This window comes from Suhomyces tanzawaensis, assembly GCF_001661415.1.
Source record: "Suhomyces tanzawaensis NRRL Y-17324 unplaced genomic scaffold CANTAscaffold_3, whole genome shotgun sequence".
In the NCBI taxonomy this organism is placed as follows: domain Eukaryota; kingdom Fungi; phylum Ascomycota; class Pichiomycetes; order Serinales; family Debaryomycetaceae; genus Suhomyces; species Suhomyces tanzawaensis.
This window is the reverse complement of record NW_017963638.1, coordinates 728,632-740,654: the sequence shown is the minus strand read 5'-3', so window position 1 is coordinate 740,654 and position 12,023 is coordinate 728,632. Positions and strand designations below refer to the sequence as shown.

Below are 12,023 nucleotides of genomic sequence, written 5' to 3'. Positions count from 1 at the left end.
CTCCTGGGATCTAGTTAATAGTTGCACAATTCTGATTCCATAAGCATAGTGAATCAGAAACGCGTACCAAATAATAGCATGACTACTGTGACTGTTCAGATCTACATTCACTACACGAGTGAACAAACCAGGGAATTAGATCCTAGTATAATTTCGAGCGAAACAGTTCACTAATTCAATTGTAGAACCAGATGGTACAGATAAATGTATATCACACCAACAGTGCAAGATTGTCGATTTCAAGCACAAATCACCTACCACCAACCAGTACCCTCTCCCTCTAGTAGCTCTTAAGCCTCCTATCGCAGTTTACCTGCTCTTCCTCTCCTCTCATAGTACACCCTCTCGCAATCCTCTTCCACCACTGGTGCGCAGTATTTGTTTACAAATCCACGCTAACCACCAAGGAGATCACCACCTATTCCACACAGAGACATACCACGGCATAAGCACTTCCGTCACTCCTCCCAACAGAAGCTGCCGCCCCACCATGCAGTCGGAACAGTCGTCAGACCCATACGTGCTACAGCACCTCAGATCTATCATCATCCATTCGCTAGATAACTTCAACTACTCCAATGCTGAATTCGCCAGCGAGCGGCTCCTCGCCATGGACGGCGACAACCTCGAGTCCATCTACCTCTACTGTCTCACGTTGTTCCGCCAGGGCAAGCACAAGTCGTGCTACGCTCGCTTGGTGGACTTGCTCTCTTCCAACCACTTGGGGTTTGCCTTTCTCTTTGCCAAGTGTTGTTTGATCTTGAAGAAGTACCAGGAGGGCATCTACCAGCTTTTCCGGTTGAACCACTTGTACAGCGAGTCCTCGTTGGAAGCTGCCAATTCGACAGCAAACCCGTTCTATTTCACCACCAACCACAACAAGTTCAACTACGAGCACAGGAGATCCATATACCCTGATTCCTCCACCATCTACCACTTGTTGGCGTCGTTATACAAGGGTATCAACGATACCAAGAACAGCGCCCTCAACTATGTTCAAGCGTTGAAGCACAACCAGTACGACTTCGAGGCCTTCCAGGAATTGTGCAAGCTCGGAGTCAACGTCAAGGTCAAGTCAATCTACAAATCAAACTACTTGAGCAACACCAATATCCTCAACCGCTCGACGAACGGGAGCGAAGATATTCTTCCGGGATCAAGCACCACCTTCATCAACCATAACGAATTTAATGACAACATATCCAATCCTTTCTCCAACACTGGAACTGCTGCCGCTACAGGAGGCATGGACACGCCTGTGATCCATCCGGACGACAGTTTCAACCATTCAGTATCAACCCCCAGAGTGAAACCAACCGTAATTCCAGATGCCCCATTGCGAAAGACTAACCCCAACGCAAGCAATACCAGCAACCATTTTGAGTTCACCAAGCCCAATTTTCCTATAGATGCTGGGGTTAATGAAAAGAAACTCAAAAAGGAAAGCACATATTCACGGATCACCTCAAGACTTATTTCACAGCCAACTGGTGCCAATGGAAACTCCGGCACCAATTCTTCTTCAAAGTCAGTGGATACGCCAGCCTCAAAGAAGCCTGGAATAAGAGCAAGCTTGAAACGTAACAACTCTAGTGGAATTATTCCAACTATCAACAACGAGCTGGATCCCCAATCAACAACCGTTTCCATGATAACAATGAAAGAAATCGAAAAGAGTGAGAATTATTTACTTGGTCTTTATGTGATATTCGCAAAGGGATTCAAGTGTATGTGCAAGTATGATTGTTATAAGGCAATCAGGATCCTCGAGTCATTGTCAGAGAAAGAGAAGGAAACCCCATGGGTATTGAGCAAGCTTGGAAGACTACACTACGAAATCGTCAACTATAAGCAATCCGAATATTTCTTTGTGAAACTCCGGAAGTTGGATAGAACCAGAATGGAGGATATGGAGTATTACTCGACGTTATTGTGGCATTTGCATCGGAAGGTAGAATTGACGTACTTGGCGAATGAACTCCACGACCTTGACCCCAACTCTGCAATTGCGTGGTGTGCGATTGGTAATCTCTTCTCGTTGACGAGAGAGCCCGACGAGGCTATTAAATGCTTCAACAAAGCTACCAAATTGGATGAGAACTTCACATATGCATACACATTAAAAGGACACGAATACTTCGGGAATGATAACTACGAAATGGCGCTCGAGAACTTCCGGTTGAGTTTACTTATTGATCCACGCCACTACAATGCGCTCTACGGAATTGGAATGGTGTATATTAACCTTGGAGATTACCAGAGAGCAGACTATCATTTCCGGAAGGCTGTTTCGATCAACCCGATCAATGTCATCTTGATTTGTTGCGTGGGAATGGTTTTGGAGAAACTAGGAAAGAAGAATTTGGCTTTAAGACAGTATGAATTGGCCAACAAGCTCCAGCCATTAAACCCATTGCCCATTTTCAAGAAGGCACAATCGTTGTTTTCTATGCAACAATACCCCCAGGCATTGAAATACTTTGAGACGCTCAAGGAATTGGCTCCAGACGAAGCCTCAGTCCACTTTCTCCTTGGACAGTTGTACAACATCCAAAACGATAAGTTCCAGGCGATCAAGGAGTTCACCATTGCGATGAACTTGGATCCCAAAGGCAACTACTTGATTCGGGAGGCCATGGAGTCTCTCAAGGAGAAATAGGCTATGGTAGTATAGAGATCTAAATAAGACCAATTTTGCTCGCGGTTGAGAGTGCAGAAGTCTATGACACTATAATCTATGAATCCCTGAATCGTTCCCAATCATGATATTACTCGCCAGAAGGGTTTCCCTGTATTTGCCGTTGCTGAATTTGGCAACTTATTCGTAAGGCTTGAAAGAACAACTTGACCAGGGCTATCTCGGAAGGGTATGTCTCGGTCATATTATAGAATGAAATACAAAATACAATAGATAGTATCCTTTTCAATACAGCACTTCAAAAAATCTTACTTTCATTGGTGCCAATCTTGGGTTAATATTCCAGGTCCTTCGTATTTCCTCTACATGGCATCGATGGTAAAATTCACGATCTATAGATTATTACCTCTACATTTCATTGATGGTAAAATTCACGATATATATAGATTATTACCTCTACTAATGTCATAACACAAGATCCCAGCGAAGAATCGCTGCTCTGAGGGTTCTGGTAGCTTCTGGAAGCTTGAAATCGCCTTGGACCAAGACCAACTTAGTTGTTTTGTGGAAAGACTCTCTAAGAGGTCTGGTTGTGCCAGTCGCCAGAGCATGGCCACACCTGCCCAAGTTACTGAAACACAGCAGGCTGTTCTGGCACTGTGTGCGATTGGACTTCACTTTTCAAGTACTATTGTCTGGTACTCCCGTGGAACCCTAAGCCACATACCTTCAGGACAACGCCTGTCTTGAAGAATTAACTAAAGATACAATAACCATTATCTGATGTCTGTGTCTGTCATACAGAATTATCTTTAGTACAATTACTCTTTAACCATCCAACACACCGCTGCTAAGCTAGTTTGGCCATCGGTAGTGGACCTAATCCCACCCGGCTCGTCCATACTTCCCTATTAATGCCACTTACACATTTATCTCTCCCCATCTCATGCCTGTTTGCGCCTCTCCGTTTCAGCCCGTTACGCTTCCATGCGCTCGCCAGGCCATCGTCCTGTGCGGGCTTCATCGCGCTGCATCGCGCTCCACCACGCCTGAGCCACCACGCCAGCGAGGCATCTCCGACGCAGGGTGTCTCCCACACCACGCCAGATCTAGCACGGCTGAACCACCCAGCGTCTCCCGCCTGACGGCACTCGTAATGGAAGCAGCCTCCTTACGTCACTACTCACTGCTGATCACCCTACCAGGGTCTTCCCCTGCCGTGTAACCTCACTAGCCGCAGTGTTCCCTATCTCGGTAGTAATCTGGATCAAAACACAACCACTCCCGCGCCATGGCTCCTGGCGCTGGAAAAGACATTTCAATTCTTGCCCACCACCGTTACCGGTAGACAACTCCGCTCCACCAGCCAGGCCGTACCGTACACTAGCCGGCTCTATCACTCACTACCTTCACTGCACCCAAGGCTAGGAGGGTCCATCCACCTCTCGCCACCCCCACCACAGTCCCACTACAGTCCCACTACAGTCCCACTACACACCCCACCCACCGGAAACAGCCCACTTACACCACCATGCTTGTCGCGGCACTCGTCCCCTTCTTCATCACCACATGTCTCTCGTTACAGCTCGGCTCCCCCAACTTGTACCGCAAGGGCGACAAGGTGGAGGTGTTGGTCAACAAAATCGAGTCCGACAAAACCCAGCTTCCCTACGGCTACTACAACTTGCCGTTTGTGTGTCCTCCCGCTGCCCACAACAGACCCGTGCCGTTGTCGTTGGGCGAAATCTTGCGAGGCGACAGGATCTGGGAAAGCAACTACGACCTCCAGTTCGGAGTCGATATGCCATGCATGCGTCTTTGCGACCTCATAACCAAGGAGCTGGGCATCAAGAAGGCTGACAGCCTCATCAAAGACGGCTACGTGGCCCACTGGTTGCTCGATGGCTTGCCAGGAGCCACCACCTTCGTGTCGTCCCACGGCAGAAACAAGTACTACGCTGCAGGCTTCCCCCTTGGATTCGTCAAAAACGACATCAGCTACATCTACAACCACGTCATGCTCGTCATACGGTACCACCGTGACCGTGCCAGCGGAGCCTCCGCTATCGTGGGCTTCGAGGTCTACCCAAAGAGTGTGAGCAACGAAGAATGCCCTGGCTCTTCCAAGGACTACAAGAACTTTGCCTTGAAATTCAGCGACCAAAAGTCCTCCAAAGAACCCGAAACCACCCTCATTCCATACACCTACTCGGTGTACTGGAGAGAAGATAACTCCATCGACTACGAGTCCAGATGGGACTTGTACTACGAAAACGACTCCAACACCAAAAACCACAGCATCCACTGGTTCTCCTTCGTGAACTCACTCGTGTTAGTGTTTTTGTTGTCGTTGATTGTTGCTGCCGTATTGGTGAAAGTCTTGAAGAAGGACATCCAAACTGCATCGTCCTCCTTGCCCACGAGCAAAGACATAGATGGCAACATCAATGAGGGAGGAATTTCACGAGCCCTTTTGGAAGAAGTTAACAAGGCTCCACTCTTGCCATTGCCATTGGTGGTATTTGTAGCATGTGGTGCTCAGATGTTTCTTGCTACCTTTGGAGTGCTTGTTTTGTTTGTAATCAACACTAGGTTTAACTTCAGTGGAGCAGCTGCCAAAAACACCTTCTTCAACAATCATCAAGGTGCATTCTACTCGGTCTCCATGTTTTCATTGTGTCTCGTGGGTTCTGTGTCGGCATATGGAGGCATTATTTTACACAAGCTCTTGAACAACCACTATTTGAACTATGAATATTCACCTAAGAAGACACTTGTGTTGTCGATGCTCTTCAGTGGATTCTTACCAAGCTTGGTGTTGTCGGTCATGTTATTCCTCAATTTCTTTGTTTGGGCAAAGCATTCATCAAACGCCTTACCATTTGGTACTATTTTGGTACTCTTTACATTGTTGTTCATCATTGAATTGCCCTTGGGTATGGTTGGTGGGTATTTTGGAAACAAGCGGAAATTTGAAGCTAAGTCAATCCTCAATACCTCTTCAACATCCAACAACGACCATTCTGATTCCAAATCCTCAAAGTCTGTTTCGAGAAATTATCCAAGATCGTGGTTGTTGAACCCGCTCATAAGCACTGCTGTATTTGGATTGATTCCCTTCGGCGTTGTTTACGTGGAATTAGTGTTCATCTTCAATTCGGTTTGGTTGGAGAAAACCACATTTTACTACATGTATGGATTCTTATTGATCAGTGCAATCATGTTGATTATTGTCATTGCAGAGTCCACCATTGTTGCCATTTACACTTCATTGGTTTTCTATAAGAATCCAAACTGGCACTGGTTAAGTTTTAGAACAGGCTCATCAATCGGCTGGTTTGTGTTAGCCTATTCTACCTACTACTTCTCGTTCCATTTGAGCGTCAGCGATTTTGTCAGTGTGCTTTTCTATTTCTCTTACATGGGATTGGCGAGTGCATTGGTTGGATTCAGCGGCGGTGCCATCGGCGTTTTGACGGGGTTGATATTCACTAAGAAGATCTACGGGACTGTCAAAATCGACTAGTGGTACACTCAAATAACATCATTATAGACCTTTTGGTCCGTGGCATACCCATCATCACTAACATTTTCAAGACGTTCTTACCGTTCGTTTTTCATAGACAATGTCTGTAATATTATTTATAGAGTCTGGCGACATTAAAAACTACTGAATTATCATGAATACGTGTATTTTATTCTTTATGAGTGCATCACTGCAATGACTTCAATGGGGCAAGATGGAGCTGCTTGAGCCTAACCACTCGCTTAGTCCAAAGAGGAAGCACCAGTAATGATATCAACCAATTCGTTGGTGATAACAGCTTGTCTGGTTCTGTTGTACAAGATGGAGTAGGAGTTGATCATGTCACCAGCGTTCTTGGAAGCGTTATCCATAGCATTTCTTCTAGCAGAAATTTCGGAAGCGTAACCTTCAGCCATGGCAGTCAAAAGAGAGTTAGCCAAGGAGAATTCGGACAAGGTCTCAGAGATACCTTCGGATTCCAATTCGTACTTGGACAAACCTGGAGCCTTTTCGATGGCGTCGGCGGCGTAAACAGAGAAGTTGGATGGTTCAAAAGAGACACCGGAAACAAACTTGTTGTATAAAACTTCAACGTCTTCGTACTTACCCAACTTTTGGATTTCGTCAGCAATCAAAGCAACTTCGTTGAAGTTTGGAGCTTCCTTACCAACACCACTGAAAGACAACTTCAACTTGTCACCGTGAGTTCTTAATAATTGGGCCTTTACCTTTTCACCAACAGTGACGATGTCGACCTTACCGTCCAATTCAGCGGCTCTTCTTCTAGCAGCCTTGGAGATTTGTGAGTGGATAGAACCACATAAACCCTTGTCGGAAGAAACGACAACCAACAAGGTCTTGTCAGCTTCACCCTTTTCTGGTTCAGCGTTGGTGAAGAATTCAGAGTCAGACTTGTTGAAGACTCTGGAGGATTCCATAGCTCTTTGGGCCTTGTTCAAACGAGTGGAGGCAACAATCTTCATAGTTTTGGTAATCTTTTCAATGTTCTTGATGGACTTAAGACGCATTTCAATTTCACGTAAAGTGGCATAGTTTCTAATCGTTAGTATAGTTCTGGGTATTGTATTTGGGACTGTGGCGGGGCAATGGGAGCGTGCTGAAGCGATTGATAGATGGTGGTGAGGTATTCAATAGTCCTTATTCTTGTCGGCTTTCCTGACTATGCACTGCTAGGGCCTGTAATTGTAGATTCCTGGTGGTACGTTTCAATGGCATTTCCCCTCCAGTTACATTGCCACGTATGGTCAATCTCTTCATAAATACACTTGTGGTTGGTGCTTCCCATGACAACTGTCCTTTTCAATGGGCCGATTGACGCTTGAAACTTCAAGCCGACCATAGACCAACATACCTGACACCCGCACGGGCGACTTGAGCGGTACCTAAACGAAACATGGCTTAATGATACTCAATTCGATCTAAGACGATGCTGTAATCAATTAACTGGTTGATCAAACTTTTTCATTCTAGTTTTCGGGATTGAAGCTGGGCGATATGATTGGCTGGCGAACGGTGGGCGCACGCGCGGACCGCGAGTAGGCCGAGGTCACGTTTTTGTGATCACGTGATCTTATGTTATGGTTGTGATATGCTATTGTCATGGGTCTTCCGGTGCCACCAGCGGATACTACTAGGCTGTACGATGACCTGGGTGTTCATGGTCTGCTCGTTGCGACCGAATAATGTGCTCGAATATGCTCCCTTTTTCAAGCGAGTCGACTACAAGCCTTACTACCATACTCTCGATAAATAGTCATTTATTATTGTGACAGTGTGAAGTTTTGCTAGTCTAATGTTCGGAGTCTTTATTATAGTTTACATGACACTGACTGAGCTGGATTGAATATGCATATAGTCTGGCGACTAATAGAGCTGTAACGGACCCAGTACCGCCAACTGCGACGACACGGCCATTGCCAGGCTCCGCCTGGACAAAGGAATCCGTGTCCTGGTGTGGTTGGACCAGCTATGAGGCACCCTACTTCGAAGGATCGTTCTTTTGGTATCCCAAGTAACCTTGCAAGGGGTATGTTTCAAGCATCTTCATGTACTTTAATATCAATGGTCTGCAGTTCTTCTGGGCGTCGACCTTGTGGTATTGCTTACACTTTCTTAATGCATCGTGGGTGATTCTCAAAGCGTAGGTTCTTATCCACTGTTCTCTTAACATGGAGTTTCTAGCATTTTGAACTTCGGGGAACTTTTCGTAATCAATGTCGTCAAACGAGACCAACTCGGGCCTCTTGTGATTCTCGTAGTTGTCCAATCCTATATGTTAGTACTGCTACCTCCGTATAGACTCTGATTGTAACATACCCATTCTGTAGAGCTTGCCTAGATAGGTGAGTTGTAAAAGAAGAATTTTAACTGGATACTTTTCTGGGCACGCGCGCACGACCGCGACTCCACTATAGGGACACTCACCAGGGCCTGTCACATGATGTTGCGCATGTGACCGGATATACCTAGTACGCGTTTCTCCACTTACACTTCTAGGCACATCCAGGCTATACGTTATCATGGGCAACAAGCTGAAACTGGCCGTCGCTGAGCCCACTCTGGCTGGTGCTGCCACCACTGACGTCGCTGAAACCCTGTTCTTTTCCTTCAATGCTAGCTATATCGCCTACGCACACACCATCTGCGCCTACACCGCTTTCTTATCCGCCTTCGTTGTGGGCTGTTACCTCCATTATTACAAGATCGTGGAGAACGCTTCCTTCGGATACCCCGATGAGTGGTTTCCTTCTGTTTCTGCCACCATTGGAGACAGATACCCCGAGAGATCCGTTTTTCAAGTGGTCATTGCTGTTACATCCGGTCCTCGGTTTTTGTTGTTGGCATTCAACTTCGTCAAGCTCTACAAGCCAAACTCGGCTAAGCCATGGTTGGCGTTGATTTCTGGAGTCTTGAGAACTTTCACCTGTGGTGGATGGGTCTACATCACCTCCACTGACGACCATGACTTCCATGACATCTTCATGATATTGTACTTGGTTTTGACCATTCCCTGGACTGTGTTTGTCACCATTGCATCTCCAAAGGGATCCACTGTCCGCACTGGCAGATTCTACACAGCAGTGACCTTTTTCGGCACTTTGGTGCCTTTGGTCTACTGGTTCATCCAGCACAAAGTCCACGTCAGACCTGGTGCGTACTCGATCTACGCCTACTTCGAGTGGTCCTTGGTGTTGTGGGACGTTGCATTCGATGCCTGGTCCATCCTCGACTTTTCTGATATAGAAATCAGAATCTTCAGTACTGGAGTCGCTTTTGCTCCCGCCAAAAAGACCCTTGCTGCTGCAAAGACTGAGACTAAAACTCAGGCTGACGAGTTTTCCACCGTCGAGTTTCTTGTCAACTTGATCAATGCCTACATCTTTTGGACTGTCATCACCGCTTTGTTGTTGTGTGTATGGTATTTCCCATTGTGGTACATGGGTCTTTCGGGATACGAAGTCACTATTATCTCCATTTTTGTTCCAAACATCTTTTTAGCCTTCCCTTTCATCAGAAACTTCTTTGCAAGGTTTCCATTGGTTGGCCGTACCTTGACGGTAATTTTTGGGATCGGAGCCTATAAATTGGAAGACCCAGAACAGAAGCTTATGGCAGTTACTGCGGGTACCTTCTTTGCAATTGCATCCTTTGTCACTGAGTTCTGGGCTTTATCTACTCAGCCCAAAAAATTCACCTCTTTCTCGACCACCTTCATTGTTGGTTTATTGACCACTACAGTTTTAAAGTATGTGTTCTACTCCAACAATCCAGTGTGGCCAATCATGCATGAAGCCAACGGTGGTTACAATGCTACCGGTATTTTTGTCGGCTTATTAGGTGCCTTCTTCACTCCTTCCGTCATTGCCCCAGCTTCTACTAAAACAGTACAAAGGTCAGGTGGCTCTTTGTTGTTGGCTTCCGTTGGTTTTGCTGGCTACTTCTACTCGATTCAAGCTTACTTGGGTGACTCCGGAACATTAGTCACTTGGATTTGGGAAGGTTTCCCAATTAGAGGTGCTACACCAATCACCGGTGGTATTGTTTTCTTCATTGCATTCATTTTTGGTGTCATTGCAGCACTCAAGGTCAATAGTAAGGTCTTAAGTTCCATTTACTATAACTTGATTGTTGGTGGTGGTAGTGCCATCGTATTTTTCAATTTGAAAGGATGGAATGGGTTTGCTGGAGCCGCTTTGCATGTGCTCTACTTAGCCTCGATCACACCTATTATTTTTGAGGGACTTGTTGGATTCAATCCAGGTGCTGCTTTCTTCTTGGGTTTCTTGATTGACATTCTCATCTCCTTGGGAAGCATTTGGGTCGTTGCTTATGCTTTTGTTCCAGGTGGTCCTCTCCTCAGAGAAAGAATGGACCTTATTGTGATTGTTTCTTTCGCCCTGATTCTACTCGGTGTTTTGAACTACAACTTAAGAATCCAAAGCTCTCACATCACTAAACTCAATCAAGGAAAGAATTTGTTCAAGCAAACATTGACAGTGTTGACTGTGCTTTTGGCCATCTCTGCTTCCACTTTCATCAAGAGATATCCAACTGTTCCATACAAGCCTTACAACGAAGAGTCTAGATCATTTACTGCTGGTATCTGGTGTGTTCACTTCGGATTGGACAATGACATGTGGTCTTCCGAAACCAGAATGAAAAATTTGATCGAAGAAGCTCAAGTCGATATCATCGGTTTGTTAGAAACTGACACTCAAAGAATGATTGGTGGTAACCGTGACTTTACCCAAACCATTGCGGAAGAATTGGGTATGTACACAGACTACGGTCCTGGTCCAAACAAGCATACTTGGGGATCGGCGTTATTATCTAAGTTCCCGATCATTAACTCTACTCATCATCTTTTACCTTCCCCTGTTGGTGAATTGGCCCCAGCAATCCATGCTACTTTGGATATTTATGGAGAATTGGTTGATGTGGTTGTGTTCCACTCTGGCCAAGAAGAAGATGTGGAAGACAGAAGATTACAATCCTTGGGAATTAGAGACATCTTGGGAAGTTCCAACAGACCAAGAGTGTTGTTGAGTTACTTAGTGACTGAGCCTTTGACAGGCAACTACAACACCTACGTCAGTGAGGAGTCTGGAGTGTACGATATCGACAGCACTGATTGGGACAGATGGTGTGAATACATTTTGTTTAGAGACTTGAAGAAGGTTGCTTACGCTAGAATTTCTAGATCCACCATCACCGATACTGAATTGCAAATTGCTAAGTTCAAGTTGTTGACCGATGAACAAAAAGAAGCAAATGACATCGATTTCTTGTACGGAAACCACTATGTCAATGAAGAGGATATTGATGAGAACTTAAGAATGCCTCAATTGTTCAGAGGTGATGGTGTTAGGGGCCACAGATACCACGTCTTTGATGAGCCTAGGTACTTTGCCCCATAAGAGCACTATTTGTATCTTGAATTTTAATGATGATTATCGTATTAAGTATTATTTTAAAAATTGTAGTTTTTATTAATTTGAAAGGACTTTAATGGATTAGACTTTACCTAATTGTGTTAAAATTGACTATGACTTCATCAAGCTTTGAGTTACAATTTTCGGATTTTTTGGAACATTCTCAAAAAATAACAAAAATGATCAAAATATTCGTTTACAATTTAAGGGAATAGAAAATGCCAACTGTATCTACCAAAAACTTCACAACATGAATAAACGCCAATTTTGTTAAATAGAATAATAAATTTATTGGATAAGATTTTCGATAGTGATGTATGACAGTATGAGAATTTTGGAACTGAATTCAAGGGCTGTTAGTCCCCATGACTACAATGCTTCAATTTCCAATTAATGCAAGCTCATA

General features: G+C 45.0%; 5 protein-coding genes across 5 annotated transcripts; 4 read left to right on the top strand and 1 right to left on the bottom strand.

The window, feature by feature from the left end:
- Positions 1 to 490: 490 nt before the first annotated feature.
- CDC27 (anaphase promoting complex subunit) lies at positions 491 to 2,659 on the top strand (the record flags this gene model as incomplete). The annotated part of the gene is made up of 2 exons (XM_020209630.1): positions 491 to 1,057; positions 1,553 to 2,659. 2 exons carry the CDS (start codon positions 491 to 493, stop codon positions 2,657 to 2,659), a joined length of 1,674 nt encoding a protein of 557 aa, XP_020065018.1.
- Positions 2,660 to 3,584: 925 nt separating this feature from the next.
- Positions 3,585 to 3,863, top strand: CANTADRAFT_89509 (uncharacterized protein; the record flags this gene model as incomplete). The annotated part of the gene is made up of 1 exon (XM_020211576.1): positions 3,585 to 3,863. The coding sequence occupies one exon, from the start codon at positions 3,585 to 3,587 to the stop codon at positions 3,861 to 3,863; it is 279 nt and encodes a 92-aa protein (XP_020065017.1).
- Positions 3,864 to 4,169: 306 nt separating this feature from the next.
- On the top strand, positions 4,170 to 6,164 carry CANTADRAFT_89508 (uncharacterized protein; the record flags this gene model as incomplete). The annotated part of the gene is made up of 1 exon (XM_020211575.1): positions 4,170 to 6,164. The coding sequence occupies one exon, from the start codon at positions 4,170 to 4,172 to the stop codon at positions 6,162 to 6,164; it is 1,995 nt and encodes a 664-aa protein (XP_020065016.1).
- Positions 6,165 to 6,406: 242 nt separating this feature from the next.
- CANTADRAFT_5588 (ATP synthase F1 gamma) lies at positions 6,407 to 8,505 on the bottom strand (the record flags this gene model as incomplete). Its single annotated transcript, XM_020210506.1, has 3 exons — positions 6,407 to 7,220; positions 8,168 to 8,425; positions 8,474 to 8,505. The coding sequence occupies 3 exons, from the start codon at positions 8,503 to 8,505 to the stop codon at positions 6,407 to 6,409; spliced, it is 1,104 nt and encodes a 367-aa protein (XP_020065015.1).
- Positions 8,506 to 8,680: 175 nt separating this feature from the next.
- Positions 8,681 to 11,738, top strand: CWH43 (Cwh43p). The gene has a single exon (XM_020207505.1). It carries the CDS (start codon positions 8,705 to 8,707, stop codon positions 11,600 to 11,602), a length of 2,898 nt encoding a protein of 965 aa, XP_020065014.1. The 5' UTR covers positions 8,681 to 8,704; the 3' UTR covers positions 11,603 to 11,738.
- Positions 11,739 to 12,023: the final 285 nt, after the last annotated feature.